At 49.1% G+C, this 19,538-nt stretch overlaps 3 protein-coding genes across 4 annotated transcripts in view; 2 read left to right on the forward strand and 1 right to left on the reverse strand.

The window, feature by feature from the left end:
* MED12L (mediator complex subunit 12L) overlaps positions 1 to 19,538 on the reverse strand; it is a 143,969-nt gene that overhangs the window by 44,263 nt on the left and 80,168 nt on the right. The window lies entirely within an intron of this gene.
* P2RY12 (purinergic receptor P2Y12) lies at positions 2,985 to 4,004 on the forward strand. Its single transcript, XM_009954653.1, has one exon. The coding sequence runs from the start codon at positions 2,985 to 2,987 to the stop codon at positions 4,002 to 4,004; it is 1,020 nt and encodes a 339-aa protein (XP_009952955.1).
* P2RY13 (purinergic receptor P2Y13) lies at positions 7,369 to 8,400 on the forward strand. Its single transcript, XM_009954656.2, has one exon. The coding sequence runs from the start codon at positions 7,369 to 7,371 to the stop codon at positions 8,398 to 8,400; it is 1,032 nt and encodes a 343-aa protein (XP_009952958.2).

Consider the following 19,538-nt stretch of genomic DNA (forward strand, 5'->3'; position numbering starts at 1 on the left):
AGGTACAAGACCATTGAAAAAAAGATACAGCTCAAGTCCTAAAATCCTGTTTTGCGCATCCCAAAGAAACTGAAATATGCATAATTGATTTAAATTGTAACTGGTTATATTTAATCTTTTAATAAGATGTATCATATAATGTTGACGCACTGTATATAACTGAAAAACCTGGAGCACTGCTCTGCAAGTCATAGAAGATATAAATATTTTGTTCAGTAACATACTTACTTTCTCCAAACCAACCAATCACTACTACTTTCAATTACTTAAGAAGTTCTTAAAAAATAAGGCTGTGCACAGAAGAATGCTAAAGCACAAGGCAAAAAGGCAGTAGGCAGGACCGCAACTCAACACTCAGAAAAGCTGCAAAGTCTTACAAAATACATGCTCTCTTTTAAAAATAGTGCCTGTGTTAGTAGCTCAAAAGCAGGAAGTAAACCTCCAATTATTTTTAAAAATTCTGTTTCTCTCTGTCTTCTAGAGGAAACAAAAGCAGAAGCACTGAGAGCGTCACCTGGAATTTGCAGCTGTCTCTGGCTCAGAAACCAGTTCAAAGCCCGAGGAAGGTCCAAGTCTCAGACCGGGGATGCACAGCCGCTCCGCGGGGCTCGCTCATGAACACTGCCGCCTGCTCACACAGTGAGGAGCTAGAGGAGCCGCCGCCGACCCTCCATCAGCAATACCAGCTTCCACCGCGGGAAATACCCAGGCCTTTCAGCGCTTCTCAACAGCACGCTGCGGTAATCTTCTCTTCGGCTTTGGGGTGGGGGAAGGTCTCTGATTTTGCATGCTTGGGGAATACCTACTTCATTCGGATTAGACCTGGCAGCTGAACCTGTTACGTGCTTCAAAGCATAAGCCAATTTATTTCTGTCTTACAGATAGAATAAAACTTTGCAGCACTGTAAGGGCGATGTCGGGGATATTCAGGCATTGGCTGACAAAGCATCTACTCCCCCAAGTGCCTTATTTTACAAAGACAGAGCTCATACAGAAACACAGCGGGTTTTACAAGCGCGTCACCACCCACCTGAAAGTTACTCCTTTTGACTGACTCAGTATCTTTGCCCGGCTTTCCCAGGCGACCCGTTCGGACCAGACCTGACCTGATCAAGGGTTTCAGGCTAAGAGCAGCCCCTGTTACTGGATCGGCGGGCGCCAGCCGCTCAGTGCTTGTGGGTGACTGGCCGGCCGACGGGCTCTCGGTCCCATGCCAGGAGGGGGCTCCAAGGGGTGCAGCGCTACGCAGGGGCCTCGGCAGGGGACTTCACGCGGGCACTCACTGCAGAGCACGGGAGGCTGCAACTCTCACGCAGCTCCTGTGTGCTGGCTCAAATCAGTGAGGTTTACCTTTATCATAGAATCACAGAACAGTTTCGGTTGGAAGAGACCTTCAAGATCATCGAGTCCAACCTTTGTCCCAGCTCTACCAACACCACTAAACCACGTCCCTAAGTACAACACCCACCCGTCTCTTAAACCCCTCCAGGAATGGTGACTCCACCACCTCCCTGGGCAGGCTGTTCCGATGCCTGACAACCCTTTCAGTAAAGAAATTCTTCCTAATATCCAGCCTGAACCTCCCCTGGTGCAGCTTGAGGCCATTTCCCCTTGTTCTGTCGCTTGTTACTAGAGAGAAGAGACCGACCCCCACCTTGCTACAGCCTCCTTTCAGGTAGTTGTAGAGAGCAATAAGGTCTGCCCTCAGCCTTCTCCTCTCCAGGCTAAACAGCCCCAGATCCCTCAGCCGTTCCTCATACGAGACACGCTCCAAATCCTTCACTAGCTTGGTAAAATTTATTCGGATTTACTAGCTTGGTAAAATTTATTTGCAACACAGCGCCGGTAAAGCAATTAATTTAGGAAAACGACGGGATAAACTGTCAAGGTAGGTGTACATGAGTAGCTACGTAAATAAAACTGCAAGTAACTTCAGGCTTTGCTGGCAAATGCGTAACCACTGAAGTGCCAGGCACCGCTAGCTGTCCGAGCGCTAACACGCAGGGCTGAGGAGCAGGCACTTCTCTCTCGCTTTCTTCCCCTTGGACGCACAAGCAGTGACTTTGTGGGGTGCCACATCCACCCTTTGAGTGCCCGGGGGAACTGGCAGCAGCCCGCGAGCAGCTGTTCCCAGGGTCTGAGCAGGGCCAGGGAGGGGAAGGCGGAGATCTGCTTCAAGGACAACCAAAGGCAAGGCTGAAATAACACCACTGGGCGAGACCGACGGCCAGCCCAGCAGAAAGACCGTAAAAAGGGGCATTTCACTCCTCCTGCTTCCGCCTGGCACTGTTACATCTGCAGTCAAAACGAGTTTAATGCTACCCCTTTGCACACTGAGGCAGGTGCAGGAAGGGACCCTTCTCCCTGCTGCCTGGGAGGAGGGGGTGGTTTGGGCAGACGTGGGCCAGAGACGCAAAACCTCTGCCCGCCGCCAGCTCCCCTCTGCCACCAGGCCATCGCCCGAGGCGGTGCAGCCGGGTCGAGCCCGGCCAGGCCAGGGCCCGCAGCCCAGCTCGGGCCTCGCCGGCCGCAACGCCCGCGGCAGGGCCCGAGAGATGCCCGTCGGGGCCCCCAGCCCCGCGCCGTCACCCGCACGCTCACGCCAGGGAACAGGCGGCGCGACACCAGCCACGCCGCCCCCGCAGCCCACCGCCAGGCTGGCCCCTCGCCCACCCCTGCGGGAAGCTGTGTGGGAAGCCCGGGAGGCGGCTGGGATGGAAGGTCACCGCAGCAGTTCAGTCACGGAAGATCAAACCAGGCCACCTTACGAACACGGCTACATCTAGCGCTCGTCTCCGGTAGAAATCTGACATCTTCGGTAAAATAAAACACAACTTACAGCAGACAAAATCACCACAGAAATGTTCCCAACACAAAAACTAAAAGTAGACTAAAAAGGGTGAAGTCTTACAACAGATATAACTCGCAATTTCATTGTTTTTCTTTTTGGTTCTTACAGGAAGAGGGGAAAAGACAAAGTGCAAATGAAAGCCACAACCAACTTCAGCGACCCTAGAAACAACAGTAACTGCACCAGCGACAACAGAATCGGTCAAGTCATTTTTCCTTTGCTTTATACAGTTCTGTTCCTGGTGGGTATCACCATGAATGGCCTGGCAACGTGGGTCTTTTTTAAAATATCCAGTAAATCCAATTTCATCATCTTCCTCAAGAACACTGTCATTTCTGACCTCCTCATGATCTTGACTTTTCCATTTAAAATCCTCAGCGATGCAAAGTTGGTATCATGGGTACTGAGAGGATTTGTGTGCCAGGTCACCCAGGTTGTATTTTACTTCACCATGTACATTAGCATTTTGTTTCTTGGTCTAATAACTATCGATCGCTACCAGAAAGCTACTTCGCCATTCAGAACATCAACACCAAGGAGCCTTTTAGGCGCAAAGATCCTGTCCACAGCAATTTGGATGTCAATGTTTGCTCTTTCACTACCCAACATGATTCTAACAAACAAGAAGAAAACACCGGAGAACGTTAAAAAGTGTGCTCTCTTGAAATCCAAGTTCGGCTTAGTCTGGCACGAAATCGTAAACTATGTTTGCCAACTCATCTTCTGGGTTAGTTTAGCAGTCATAGTTATATGCTACATACTCATAAGTAAAGAACTGTACAAATCCTATAAAAGGACAAGATCCACGGGAAAGGCATCTAAAAAGACTGTAAATCTGAAGGTTTTCATCATTATCGCAGTGTTCTTTATTTGTTTTGTGCCGTTCCACTTTACTAGAATCCCCTACACGTTGAGCCAAACAAGAGACGTTTTCGAATGCTCTGCTCAGAACACCTTGTTTTACTTGAAAGAGAGCACGCTGTGGCTGACATCGCTAAATGCGTGCCTAGATCCGTTCATATACTTTTTCCTTTGCAAATCTTTTAGAAAGTCCTTGCTAGACATGCTGTGCAAGTACACCGCGTCGTCAGAACTCAGAGCACGGATGAAGGAGCAGAACGAAGGAGACGACACCGACGAGACGCCGCTCTAGAGCTAAGAGCTATACCCATACCCCTTCTTGGCCACAGACGTTTACTGGTGGGTGGAAGCAGCACAAATCCTGCAGGAGATATCTAGTATTTCCCTGACTTCAGAAATTGTCCTACAGCCGAAGCACAAGCACCCTGGCACCAACATCAGCGGCTGCACAAACGGTGGAACTAGAAAGCCTGAATAAAACAAGAGCACCACCTGGTCACAGCTGCCACACTTGTCAGCACTGCTAGGAAGAAGTTTGAACTTACAGCTGGAGCTGCAAGGAAAAAATTAAAACAGAGTCATGAAGTGCTACAAGATAAAATTATGAACTGGAAACTTTTTGCAGAAATAGCTTAACTTGGGCCAAAGTAAAGTCCACGGCAACACAAGACCGGGGAAACACAAATAAAAGCCACAGTAAATGTGATTCTTAAACACAGGGAGTTTTCACCTTGTACGCAACCGGCAGACAAACAGAAATATAGGCCACACGTAGGTAAGCTATTTATCTATGCAGATTTTTGGTAACAGAATAACATTTTGCTTATCTCATTATACGCTTGCAATTCTTAATCCATTGACCAATAACTAATAGCTGTATGTCAGAGGAAATTATTTCATAATCAGACTTATCTTGATGTGACTTAAATCTTCAAATAGTTCACTTTACCATATGAATAAAATAAAATGTATATTTTTATAGAGAACAATATATATTACACTAGAAAATATACAAAGACTCAACTTGCACAACACTTAGATCTCAGGTAAAGACTGACGCGTGGTAAAATCTTTACTGATTATGAAGGGCAGCTTTTTTGCCCTAGACAAAAAACCTAACCACTTCCCCTTTTCCATTTGGAATAGTTAAAAAAAAAAAAACAACAGGGAAGTATTTCCAGATAAATAACATTTTCAGGTATCGTAACAACCACACACCAAAAAGACCAAAGGCTGTTGTAATAAATTATGGCTCATTTATCACCACTGCAAAACAGCCTCAATTCAGAAATATGTTTCTCCACCGTGCAAGAGGCTCAGTCCTGCCAAAAGCCACTGCCTGTCTACCCTTCTCCAGTACTCCTCTGTGCCTGGCAGGCACCGGCCGTTTTTAGGACTGATACCCAACCCTAAGGAGCCAAAAGACTTTCGCTTACTGCAGCACTCAGCCTGCAGAGTTTATGCATAACCTGCCTGGATGAATTAAATATTTTACAAAAAGTTTTGTGCACTGCTTATGCTGGTATACGCACCGACCCCGAGCACACTCAGTAACTGGGTTATGCCACAGAAAACAGGGCACCGCTTACTGCCCTGGAACCAGCGCTGCCGGCCACTCCCCACGACCAGCCCCACGGGGCCCAGGACGGATCAGCTCCACTGATGCCCAACAGGGCGCGTGAGATGCCCCACTTCCACCCAACGCTCATTCCCCACGTTTTCTGCACCCCCACGTGCAGAGAGTGGCAGTCGCCCGGCAGCTGCTCCTCCCGCTCAGACCAGGGGCTCCCCCGCTACCCGCGTACCACAGCGCAGCCGCCGCCGGGACACGCGGAGGCAGGTGGCGCCTCCCTCTCACACTTGGGAACAGCGTCAAGGGGTCAGTTTGGAAGAGAACGTGGAAGATGCTGCCTTGGACATCAGCCCTGGGGTACAGCAGTGGAGCTCTCAGCTTTACACTGATGAATGAACAGAAGTCGGGTCAGGCAGCTAGGGACATGTCACGCTGATGACAATGGCGAGGGTGACCTTCATCCCAGTCACCCTCAGGGCTCTTTGCCACTTGACACTGACATCAGCACGCACACCTGCATTAACCACGACGTAGATACGAATGCAGGCGCTGACTGCCAACGCAGCTGCAGCCCGAGAACCTCAGGCAGCGATCCAGGTCTGCCCACGAGGGGACGGCTTGAGCGTGAGCCGTTTCCCGCACGGCAGCGAGCAAGGAGCCCGAACCCTAAGCCACACCAGTTGATGGGAAAACACAAGACAAATCACGACTGAGTTAAACTTATACAAAAGTTCTGTTTACAGAGAAAGGCACTGGATTGCAACATTACACATCCTAAACACACACTAAATACAAAGCAGACCGTGCAGCGGCAGCAGCTTCTGCCAGAACCAGAAAGTGGCTGTAACCAGCACACTGGATCACCTGGCTACACCGACACCAAAATAAACCAGAAATCCCGTTCTGGAGATTAAAAGTCAAGCTCCGGCTCACGTGGCAGTATTAACAGGCCACAGAGGGAGGGCAGATTCTGAAGGTGTCTGTGCACACGATTTTGCAGCCAAGGAACCCACTGTAAGGGCGGCTCTGAGCAGACCTCCTGGTCACGCATTTGATGATGATAGTGCTGTCCAGAACAGGGGAATTCACACCCACAAACAAGAACTCAGAGCTACATTTGAGGATTATCCTGGAAAGCTGTCAGGACACACTCCGTGTTTGTTCATCCCACGTCTCTAAAGGAGCCAAATCGTAACAGCACAATGTAGGTGCCATCAGGTCTGCCCCACACCAACAAAAAGCCAGAAAATGTGCCTGTCCTGATGGAGAGGGTCTTTCTTTCTAGGAGAAGGCAGTATACTTTCTGACAGAAGTAAAAGGAAGAGAGAAAAGCAACAGCAAACATGATTAACTAACTCGAGTGATACATGAAAATGAGGAAGGAAACACTACCACACACCAACAGAAAAAGTCTCATCTTTCTACACATTTCCCCATTCTTAATACTTTGTTCAAGGCTTCTGTCAGCAGAGGAACAGCAGACGAACCGGCGGTGATAGCCAAAGACCCTCTGAAACAGCTGCTGCCAGGTCTGCTCAGGTACTCGCACGATCGGAGCGTTTATGGGGTGTGACGGGGCACTCGGTCATCTGGCTTTCAGATGTAAGAGCCTGATAACCAGCAGTGCGCGTCTTATCTTGAAAATGTTATTTAAATCTCTGCTGAGAAAGGAAAAACGATGTGGGCTTGGTAAGAAATACTGGAAGTCACTTCCCCAGAAGCACCTTGCTTTTGGGCCGCAACTGTAAAATTTCTATTCCGTGTTAAAATACATTTCCATGTGAAGACACATGGTGCTCCAGGCAATCTGCTGTTACACCTTGCTACTGTACTGTCTTAGGCCTCCACAATGAATATATACCATTTGAACTGCCCATCAGACGCTCGTTTGTAAACAACTTAAACTGAGGCAAAGATTTAGATTCTCTATGAACTAGAAGAGAAATCGGTCAGTTTATTTAATGCATGTTGAGGTTTTGTGTTTCTTTGGGTAAACCTGCCAGTTGTCGTAAGGAACGTGCGATTTCAAATACAGAATGCTGTATGTTTTCTCTCTCCTTTTCACCCAAGTCGATCTTGAACAATGGGAGACTTTGCAAACAGGAGTGTTGTCAGTAACGCCAGCGGAGCACCCTCCTCCACACAGTGCCACCGAGACACCACAGTCACCCACCTGCTCTTCCCAGTGCTGTACACACTCATCTTCCTGCTGGGACTCGTACTGAACAGCCTGGCTTTTTGGGCTTTCTTCCATATTCCAAGCACATCAACTTTTGTTGTCTACCTGAAAAATATCTTAGTTTCTGATTTCATAATGACCCTGATGCTTCCTCTGAAAATCCTGACGGACTCTGGCCTGGGACCTTGGCAACTCAAAGCCTTCGTCTGTCGCTTCTCAGCCGTAGTATTTTACAACACCATGTATATCAGCATAGTGCTCCTTGGTCTCATTGCTTTTGACAGATTTCTCAAGATTGTGAGACCTTTTGGGAAATTCTGGGTGCAAAACCTGACCTCAGCAAAGATCCTCGCGGGTCTGGTCTGGCTCTTCTTCTTTGCTCTCTCTCTGCCCAACATGATCTTATCGAACAAGAAAGCAACACCCCAATCCGTGAAGAAGTGTGCCTCGCTGAAGAATTATTTTGGACTCAAATGGCATGAAGCTGTCAATTATATCTGTCAGTTCATCTTCTGGACTGTTCTCATCCTCATGCTTCTATTTTATACAGTTATTGCCAAAAAGGTATACGACTCTTACATAAAAACACAGAAGACAGACAACAAAAGTGAAAAACGGATCAAGGGGAAAGTATTCATCATTTTTACTGTGTTTTTCTTATGCTTTGCCCCCTTTCATTTTAGCAGGGTTCCCTACACTCTGAGTCAAACGACCACCCGAATGGACTGCCGGCTGCAGAACCAGCTCTTTGTGGCGAAAGAAAGCACTCTGTGGCTGGCTGCCACGAACGTCTGCATGGACCCCCTGATATACCTGTTCTTGTGCAAACCATTCGTAGAGAAGGTGTTATGTAGGAGAATACAGACATTTCAGAAAACAGTTCATACAAACCCCAAAACCGAACTGGACACACGAACGTCTCCTACCGAACCTTGACTCTGCAGCTTCACACCCTACAGTCTCTGCACATTCAGAGACAAGTTAAAAAATAATTTGTTTTACTTCTGCTGTACAAAATGCAAGGGGGGTTGTACTGTAATATTAATACTTAATAAAAACAACACAAGGGATTTCCCTATTTACGCTCGCTGCTTAGACTTAACAGACAAAAAGCTGTCCCTCAAAGTGCAACCCCTGATCTAACCCCGACCCTCCCCCGGAGCTCTGCTCTCTCACTGACACCACCACCACCGATGCAGCCAGCCGTGCCCCGGCTGCGCCTGCCCAGCCACAGCACCGCCGCGCTCACACCACAGAGATCTCTATTACCTCGGAGTCACTCATGCGACTTCGCTGCCGTAACCACGCCAGTCTGAACGGAACGGCAGCACTGATGATGCATAAAACTAGCCACCATCGGTCTGCAGTCTTGCGCTGCTCTGCTGGCTCTGCAGAACGAACAACAACCGAGGTCTTTCCGACTCGGTCACTAAATCGTGTCTGCCTCACAGAATACAGCCAACCCGTAGCCTATGAATTAAAACACCTTCACGTAACTTAAGACAACCTACGGAATAACTCTGTCTGCTTTAAACAAAAATCCCTTACTTGTTAACACTTAAGCAGCTTACTGACTACGGCTGCTTCTAAGGAAGGTTTAGCTTTCTTTGGGATTCAAACCCAGAGCTGTTCACTTTGCATGTCAGTGATTCTCAGGCTGGGTGTCAGCTCGGCTGGCACATCGCAGGGCAGGGAAAAGGAGGAACCGTACTTGACAGAGGGAAAGAGGACACGGTCCCTCCCCATCCCTCCCCACCTCTCTCACACACGTAACTACTTTCCTACCACCTACACTGTTTCACCATCCTTCCTCTCCGCTCCCAGCAGGGACCCGGGTGGAAGATGCGGTTGGCAGTACCCCAGTCCCCCCTCAGCATCCTCGGCCGGGCCAGCGGAGCAGCCAGGGCTGCTTCCCCTGCAAAGGGCAGCCCAGAGCCGTGCAACATTCACCCTGACCCTACCACTTGCCAGCAGGGAACACCCAGATACATCCCCCCCGGTGGCACGCTCACCTTTCCCAATCCCAACGATGGGCAAAGAGAAGGCAGCAAGCAACGCTGCCTCACCCTCCCCGACCAGAAAACCCCTCTCCACCTGGCTCACCGCACCACTCGCAGAGCTCTCCCGTAGCTGTCCCAAGGGGAAGTCCAAATGGACCGTGCCTGAAGAGACATTGCTTTCTAACCCAAAACCCTGGAATTTATTTCACTATTTTAAGACATGAAAGAGATACCAACCATTTACTGACTCCAACTCTATAAAGCACACTGAAAAAAATCCCTGTTAAACTTCCCTCAGCCCGCAGCAATGCCTCCTTGCTTCTCAAACACCACCCTCCTGCTGCCACTCGTCCCCTGAGCCACCCGGAGCACTGCCTCTGCACCAGACACCGCGCTGCAGAAGGGGCCTCAGCGAAAGCGCCACAACCCGGTCCCTTCCACCGGCCCTCCTGCCGCTGCGACCCCACCGGCCCTCCTGCCCGACGCGCACCTCCTGCCGCTCCGTCACACCGCGGAGCTGAAGGGTGAGCGTCCCCAGCACCTTGCTGGGAAAGCAGCCACGTCCCTTATTAACAAACGTCACCTCCTCTCCAGCTCTCCTGCTAGCTTGAAGCCTTCTCACGTGCCAGACACTTTGACCACCACTTGATTGCTATTTTTAGAAATTAAATATTTACAACCAGCAGCCCAATACAATCGCGCAGGTTGCTCCATACAGCCTGATTTTGCCCAAAGCTGTTTCTAGATTACTGTGCATTAATTACATCTGCCTGTGGGATTCCCCAGCCTCTGCCACACAGGTAGAGCTATGCCTTATTTAGCAGTTTCTCCTAACTGTACCTTCTCCGCTGGGCACCTTACATACTTTCCATTACTGTAACACCCTTTTACGACTGGAAACTGAACTAATCCCCAATCAGCTTCCAGTTGGTTCTGAACCTCCCTATTAATCAACATCATCTCAAACGGTGTCTTCCTCTCAGGATTAAATGCTGTTCGTGAATTAATTCCTCTCTCCTCACACCAGTGTTTAACAGGATTAACTTGGCTACTTTAGTAAAAGTACATATATTTAATTCTTAGCTGCTAGAATAGTCACCACTGTAGCAACTGCTTAAAGAAACGTACGAGGAGTCTGAAAATGTTTCTCTGAGCTTATTGACATAGCACAGCAATTAACGGAGTGACCAGAGCTACACAGCAGGAGAAGATGGTTCGTGAATCAGCTGCCATCTTCCACCAGGCAGGTGCCCATGGCAATCCGTGCTCCTGAGCTTTGGGTACATGAGGGAAGAATTGCACACAAAGCCTTGCAGCTCAGCCCTCCCTCTTCCGAACGAATCGCACCAGCACAGCTCACACGGAGGTCCCCCGGACCCTCAGCACAGACTTACACCCAGCTCTGGATTTAAAAGTGGAACTCTGGCCCGTTTTGGGGGTTATTACAGAGAAAGACAGTAAAAAAATGAGCAATACGGCAATGATAAACTACGAAAATGCCGAAGAACAGAAAACTGATTCCACTGTGGAAGTTTTTTTTATTTTCTCATTTCTGCTGCTTGTAACACAAGGCTCATTTAACGCTGTGCACAAACACTCGCTGGCAGTACACACAGCCGAGTGCTGAGAGCCTGCACGTAAGGGTGGGTGTAACCACAAAATGGGCTGAGCTGCTCCTTAAATAAGGGGTGTGCCAAAGGTTTCAGAGGAGTCTTAATCATCTGTTTTTCAGCTGCTGCTTCTTAGGTAGGTAAAAGGGAGCCAGAGTTACCAAACTCTGCAGCAGAGAAATGCAAGGTGACTGCAAGGATAGGACATCTGGTTGATCCACCTACAGAAAAGGAAAAGTCCCCGAAATTCTAACATTTGGGATTTTGCATTTTTTTCTGCACGTTTTTAGATCCCTGCCTCCAGATGGAAGTAAGAATCTTAACAGTTAAAACGCCTCAGAGTTTAGGTCTCTGCTTTTTAAGGCTCAAAAAAAAAAATGGTCACAGCAATGTTTTCTGTTTCACACCTGACCAAAATGGAGACATGTTTTGAGAACAGACTTCCCTCAGAGACGAGGAAGCCACCAGCCCAGATGCCACAGAAAGCTGCTCTTCTGGGCTCTCCAGATTTCCTTAGTGCAGTCAAGGAATTCATGTAATTCAGTAAAGTTTACCAGCATGTTCAATACAACAGTCACCATTTTTCCAAACCTGATTTTTCTCCCAACTTAACTCAAAAAGCCTGGTAGTGACACCCAGGAGCTGCTGAGAGAAACCTTTGCTTTTCCCAGGTTCAGCAGTTGTACGGGACAGAGCGAAGGCATGGAATGTTTCCACCTTACCCGTGCTTACTCCAGTCCACCACCAGCATGAGGCAGCAGCAGGGCTTCTCCTTCCTGCATCCAAATGGTCACTTGCTCGGCTTGTCTACGCTCCAGACCAGAAGCAACAGGCAACCGAGGAACTGGAAAACTGGCACCAGGCCTCGAACTTGTTCAGACAAATGAACCTTATTCCAGACTCCTATGGCCCAGGATTCACACAAAAACTACCGACGCTTACTCTAAACATTTTCACAGGCTGTTGGGTTTCCAAAAGGGGAACTATAGGGCACCAGGCAGTCAAGTTTTGTTGGAGATCAATCTTACACAAAGCCTTACATACATTTCTTTGTATTTTTTTATTTTACTTGCATTTCAGAAAAAGGAAATATATTACACCTTTGCCTAATACACGCACCATCTAGCCATCCTGATTTTGTGTTGGACTGCCTCTCCTCAGAGGGACAGCAAGTGAATTCCTGAATGCCTGGAGACAAATTCTGCGCTTCATACATGTCCCAGCTCTGACACAGTGATAACACATCCCTCCGTCAAGGCTCCGACAACTCCAAGCACAGAGAAAACTCTCATAACATACAGCACTACTTCAGTTAATTAGAAATGCAAACCAACAATTTGCATCACAAACAAGAGCTGGGAAGCCACGTCAAGCAACCAAGATATGACCCATACGATGACGCACCAGCGCACAGAGCCAGCAGGCTGCTGTGAAAACTAAAGGCAGGAAAACAGACCTAAGTCTACAGAGTAGCTCCGGGTTACTATCAACATAACGTGAGGAACTCGAGGATAGAGGAAAAAAGAAATGGGTTTTTTAAAAGTCAGTTCGTAATTAGCTCCTTTCCTCCCTCCTTCCCTTTTAGGGACAGCCATCAAAAGAGTCATCGAAGTAAACCACCCAAGGAAAGGGGAAGTGTCAAACTGTTCCAACACACTTCCACTGACAAAAGCACCCCCATCTTGCACACCTGAAGGGAGAACGCTCAGGGAATCCTCCCAGTATTGCAAGCTCTGATCCTGCTACCACTTTTCTGCGTTCAAAAAGAAGAAAAAGCCAGTTTCATATATTAACCAGGTGGCTAATCTGCTTTAAAAATAACCCTGTAGTTCCCATTGCTAAATATCATAGTAAAGGAGCTTTAGAATGAAGCAACACAGTAATTGTTGTAATAACGTTGTTTGGGCTCTTATGAAACCTGAGAATTGCTCTCTAATCACCAGAATACAAAAAGGGACATCCAACCTTTAAATAACGCGAACAATAGTGAAGTTATAGGTTAGCTTTCAGCTTTTCTTTACATCAGAGCTTCACAGGTCTTTCGCGCTGTTTTTACGACAAGCTCCACAGCATTTGCTTTTCATGTGGTGGCTAGTCCTGACTTGCTCCAGCCTGAGAACAGCCAAACAACATGTCTGAATTAAAAGCCTGCTATGGGATGCTAGTACAGTGGTTTCTAACCCATTTTTACTGATACACCAAAATACTGAGATTTTAAAGAAAAGTCAATGTGCCATTTCACTGCATTCAAAAAACAATCAAAAAACACCCCCATTCTCATGTAGATTTTATTAATCTATTTATTTTTATTATTATTGTGTCAATATTAATACACAAACTTTGGTGGGTGTACTCCATTCACAGAGTACCAACTATTCAAGTCCTGGATCTCTGTAAGAAATTAAATTCCATTTTTTAAACATTCCAGTTTTCACCACTGATTCCTTCCCCACGACACGCCCTGCAGCACCATTTCTTTCCTGTTGAGCCCACAGGATGGAGACCAGAGGAGCGGACGCATCCGCCAGCACCACCCCGTCGTCAGAACCGTGCCCCGCACTGGGGGCGCAGCACAGCACCCAGCCTGGGAGCGCGCGGTCTCGTGCGAAACACAAGCCAAGCGTGTAACTCCCAGGTTTAAGTGTCACACCTGCTGTTTGTGATCTGTCTGCAAACCTGCTTCCAGCCCTCAGCCACGGCACTCAGACTTCCAGGGTCCCAAGTCGCTGGTCCCAGGGGTCTGCTGTTCCTCAGCACAGAGACCGGAGCTTGTCACCCCCCGGCTGCGGGACATGCTGTCAGGCGGTTTGTGCACACCAACACTGGAAGCAAGGCCAACACAGCGTAAATGCTTCGGTCAGTGCCCAAGCTGTGAAGCCTCTGCTCGTCTAAGGACCTCTGACGCTGGAATTCTGGGCTGTCCAAACATCCCAGAGAAGGAGCATCTATTACAACATATCTTGATAGAAGAGAGAGGCTCATTTCCCTGGCCACTTCTGCAACGTTTCTCCAGAAACATCAAACAGAGGGCTTCTCTTCAGGAAGCCTGAAGGACTACCTATGCGGCCTCCAACAAGCGGGTGTCCGCCATCGCATCTGGCTGAGTGTTCAGACATAGCTCTTGAGAGCCAGCTTTCTAGAAGACGGAAATTTTGAAGAGTCTAATCCCAGCCAATTTTCAAGAAGCCAGCACAAGAAGCCACCTTCACAAAGCATTCCCTTGTGAAGAGACATCCAGAGGCAGGACGCAACTTGACAGCACTAGGACTGCGAGCCCTGTTCACATCACAGATCTCCAGGGCCCTTGTGCCTGCCGGCAGCAAGTCGCTTACAAGCTAGCCTGACCTCCGAGCGGCTCCTTGAAAGGATGCAGGATCCGAGAGGTGAACCAAACAGCATCGGATGGGAAACTGGCCCGAGACATATGGTGAAGACAACCTGTGTGCAGAACAGCACCATGACACTACTCAGGCACACCTAGTGCAGGAGTCCTTTGCACAATCAGGCCCTACAAGATACAGACAGAAAATCACCACTGGTAATACCCACGGGAAACGACCAAGAAGTCGTCACCTTGTCAGAGCTCTGACACAAGTACTGACAGGTCTCAGCTGCAATGAAGTGAAAGAATAGACCCCTTGGCCAATGGTTGTTTTACCAACTGGAGAGGAACCCACAGGGGTGAAAAAGCAGTGCTAAGGTAAGATGCAAAGCCAAGTATGAACAGGTCTGACTCCAGCATCAAGTATCTGGTATTGGGGAAGAGGTCTGAGAAATCCCCAGAAGGGCAAAGAAACAGAGATAGATTTAAATGAAATCCCTCAAATTCTCAAAAGGAAGGAGATGAGGCCAACCCCAAAATCAGTGCAGCACCCTGTCCTCAGGTAAACCAGACCGTGCTGAAAGCTGACCAAAGAGCTCACAGCCCATCCAGGGCACGATGAACAACGGCAGATACTCCCACAGCTCTGGAGCCTCCCAGCTCCCGCACGGCCACAGGAGAAAGGGCAAGACAAACAGCCTCGTACGCTCCCCAGAGGAAGAACGAGGTCTCCACTTAACGGAGAACAAAGACAGTGATTTACAGAGACAGGAGAGAAACACCTTAAAAGAGATTTAACGCTGAGAAATCAAGCTGTTTGCGTGGCTATGCAGCGAGCTGTGCCGTACCTCAGCCGCGCTAACTGACGACAGCACTCCCCACCGCAGCTCTCACTGCCCTCTCCACGGGGTAACTTCTCAGCTCGAAGGAGCAGCCTACAAGACCATCACTCAGGCACACACTCCTGTCTTACACAGGCTCCACTCAGAACAGAGGACTGGATCACCACTAGTAACATTAGGGTGGAAAATGACCAAAAGCCACTGAGGAGGTGAACCAAAGATTGGAAAAAAAAAACAGAGGGCACAGTTAGTCTAGAAACAGGACGAGGGACAGCTGGAAGAAGGGGAAATGGTGGCTGGCACCCCTGTCCTACGGAGCCATGTGCAAGGTCTGAGAGAGGCAGAGACTTTGTCAAGTCTCCTCTCCCAAACTGCAAAAACCCCTTCTCCATCCTCAGGTGACGCCATGCGTGCGCTCCAGCACGTGGATGCAACAGGGACCATCGCGTAACGTCAGCGTATCCAGCTCCCGAGATCGGTTTGGCAGCTGGTAGTAACGCCGCCGAAAACATATGACAGCAGCGTAACGTGTTCCTGCCGGCTGCGCCCGCGCCGCCTGCTTTGCCTTGCAAAAGCTGGTCTTCAAAGGCGAGCTGTCAGAAGTCTCCTACAATCAGGGACTGTGCCTGACTCGAGGGAGAGGTCTCGAGGCAAGTGGGAATTTTACAGTCTGCCCTCTAGCAGAAATGGGGAAACTAGCCCGGGGCACCCCTGGACGCATGGCCAGGGGAAGCTGTTCAGCAGCACGGGGAGGCAGCTGGTGGGTCCCGCTCCTGCTCCGGCCCCTCACACGGCTGCCCAGGGCAGCGATGCAGAAGGTTACCCAGCCTCAGAAGAGGGGGCTGGGGATTCAGTCCCTCAGACCTTTGAGGAAAAAAGAAAAAAATGTGTATGGAGAAATCCAGGCAGAACAGTCCGAGAAAAGTGCCTTGGCAGCCACTGCCCTCGTAGCGTCACGATTGTTTTTCCTTTTCTCCCCAAGATTTAACGAGGCAGACAGATATTTGCTTCCTTTTTAAGAAGTCAGCAGAAATGGGAAATGAACCACTTCATCCTCTACTGACAGGAAGCAAAACTTTGTCCTGACGTAACTATTGCCATGATTATTTCAATGCTCGAGACACTGAATTATCTTACTCTAAATGTGTGCGCACCCGGGACCACCGACAGCAGGACTGCAAGGTCAGCGGGCTCACAGGCAGAGCCTTAAGGAACACCACGACGGTAAGAAGTATGCAGTAAACAGACAGTCTAGTCATTTCAGCCGAAATATTTAGTTACAGACTTAACGTTTTGCTTTCATCCTACATGCTATTTAGAAGAGAGGATCTGTTCAAAGCACAACATTAGAGATGTCTAAATATAGTCAAATTAGTAATTGACGTGATAATCTCAATTACCAGATCCAGCACTTTCCAGTACCACACTAAATTCGCATTCACCCTGCAGACAAGCCCGCGCTCACCGAAAGGCACAGGCACGGTCGCGCGGGCTGCAGTAAAACACGACTCCAGACCGTTTGCAGCATCTCCCTGCACGAAGGCTGCTGCCTCTGACAGGCACTAACCCACCTCTCCGGTGAATCACTGTCTGCGTCCCGGGCGCCCGAGCTGCTCCGGAGCCAGGAAGTGAGCGGGAGCGCGCCGCTCACCTACCCTGGCATGTGAGTCATTCCCAGGAATGAGAAAGCCAGTTGCTCCAGTTGCTCCTGGCCGGGGGAATTTTGACTCTCTGATCAGGTATCGCAAAAAAAGCCATCGGAAGCAAAAGAGCTTACTTCCAGATATGGTTTATTTAACCACCTTATCGCCACAAAGACTCTCCTGCCTACTGTAGTTTCAAGATGCATTTTGGAGGAGTCTGAGGCACTTTCGAGATGCAGCTCAGAGACAAGCGGAAGGCAACAATGGTGACAGGTAAGCGATCTTTGACCATCTGAAAGGCGTTTGATAAGTTGTTCTGTGAACCTTCTTGCTCTTAATCACCCTCAAGGGAAAAGAAAACAGGAATTAATATACAGTTGCTGAAAACCAGACTTGGAACTATAAACTAGGTATCAGATGAATTTTAAGTGTGAAAAGTTCTTAAAATAGCGCGACTTTACTAACCTTTTATTCATTCATTAAACATTATCTTTTTCCTAATGGAAAAAACCCAGGGTTTTACTAATCGTTCCTTCTAAGATACGAATCGAAGTGCAGGAGGGTTCACGGTTTCAGTAACTTCCTGACAAAGCCTAATTCATATCAAGTAAGGTTCAGTAACTGTAACATCCGAATTCGGTATAGAAGGTTTGTACTGTATTCCTTTTCACCTCTTTCAGTAAAGGAAAGCATACTCGAATTGTTTTAATTATATTACACAGAATGAAGGTTCTCTTCCTTCATACTTCACTCAGATCATGTTAAAACTTGTCAGGTTCACTGGAAAAACCACATAGCTCTGAACAAGCAACTTGCAAACTATACGCCTGATAGGTCTCAAAAGTTTGGGAAATATGTAAGGAGCTTTCAAAAACCTGTGTCATTTAAGGAGTATTTTAGATTGAAAAGGTTATTCTTCATTGCGAGGAATTGAAAGTAGCAGTGCAGTTTGAGTTTTTGCATGTTAAAAAATGACTTGCCATTTGTGCGTTATAGGGACTGTAGACATCTGCCTTCTCACTACGCATGCTTGGTCTGGAACTCCAGTAGTGTTTCTCATGTTTTTCCTTCTTTTTAAAGAAGATTCTGCAATCTTCTTTTAAAAAGGGAAACCGGGAAACTCAGGCCAGCACTCAGCTGATGTCATGGATTCACTCCCAAAGCACAGGCCGCGGATCACACCAAAGCCACCAGCTCATTGCTCTGGTTACGAGCCCGCTCTGGCGGGCACCTCGCGCTCGGGGTAGGCAGCCAGGTCTCAGGCACCAGCCAGACCTTCCCCTCCCTCCCCACTCCATGGTGAGGGGGAGCCGGCAGCACCTGGGGACAACCCTCGGGACTGGAGGGTCAGCCCTTGCAGGAGGGAGAGGAGAGCAGGGGAGGGGAGCGAGGCCGAAGGGCGTGCAGGGACCTCAGAAACAGAAAGCATCTGTCTGCATAAGGGGGCCGTGAGGAGAAAGCAGCACATCCGCAGCAGCACCAGCCGCCGGTTCCTCCTCCCTCCCCACGGAGGGTTGCCTTTCCCAACCAGCCCTGCTGTCTCACCCTTGGCTCCCCTCCCTAGCTGCCGGGGCCCCCCCAGGGCAGGGAGGGAGCGGGGAGACCAGCTCACCCAGCACCAGCACCCCGCACCCTGCCGTGTGCTCGCACGCACCCACGCCGGGTGCTGGGGCTCCAGAGCTCCCGGGGCAATGGGGGGCATTGGGAGCCGTCTGGCCGCGTGGATCCCGGGAGCACAGCCGAGCCGGGAAGGCACCTGGGCAGGGCGGCCAGGCAGGGAGCAAGCACCGGGAGGGAGGCAGCAAGACACAGTCCAGAGTTTGTCCAGCACCAAACAGTCCTTCGGGGGCTGGAAGCTCCTTCTCAAGCGGGAAGCCCTCACTGCACACAGCCCCGGATGAGACACATCCAGGAACAACCGAAGGGGGAAGTTTCATCTCCTCTTTTTACAGCACGTCCCTTGCTCCCCTTCGCACAGCAGAGTTCAGAAAGACCTCTTCGACCAAGGGAGCAGTAGGAAAAGCCAGTTGAGACATCTGCAGTAAGACCACAGCATTAAACTTGAAGTGTGCAATATTTATTAGAAGTTTGGATAGAAGTGAAAATGCACCTGACAAGAACCATGAGCTAGAGATCCACCCCGCTGCTGTGCGCTACCAGGGCTCTGTAGGAAACCAGGCTGCAAGAGCTACCAACCCAAGTGCTGCCAAGAAAGCGCTAGAGGAAGCCAGCGATACCGATTCCTACGTGTCAGTGCTCTGAACCCTTCCCGACACACAGACTAGCACACTGTCTGAAAAAAAAAAAAAAAAAAATTCGCACCCTTGACTATCAAAAGTAGTTTTCCACATCTGACCAACACTGAACCTCACATGAAATACAACAATAACCACTACTTCTTATTTTTCCGTGGGAGAATGTCGGTGATGGATCAGTGACAACTGATGACGAGCAGCAGAAATCAGGCTTATATCACTTTCACTGCAGCAGCAGCTCCTGCCACCTTTCAAGGAACAGCCAAGAGCCAGCAAGGCAGCTGGGTCAGTGGAAGAGCAGCAGCTCTGCACAGCCGGCACCCTGAAACCCCACAAGGATTTGCACTCCATCTGTTTCTGAGGACGGCAGACAGAGCGGGAACTCTCCAGGCTGCTCATGAA

The sequence above is a fragment of the Leptosomus discolor genome, chromosome 7 (genome assembly GCF_034619465.1).
Source record: "Leptosomus discolor isolate bLepDis1 chromosome 7, bLepDis1.hap2, whole genome shotgun sequence".
In the NCBI taxonomy this organism is placed as follows: Eukaryota; Metazoa; Chordata; class Aves; order Leptosomiformes; family Leptosomidae; genus Leptosomus; species Leptosomus discolor.

Coding starts and splice junctions, on each gene's coding strand:
- P2RY13 (XM_009954656.2), top strand. CDS start 7,369: ATGGGAGACTTTGCAAACAGGAGTGTTGTCAGTAACGCCAGCGGAGCA.
- P2RY12 (XM_009954653.1), top strand. CDS start 2,985: ATGAAAGCCACAACCAACTTCAGCGACCCTAGAAACAACAGTAACTGC.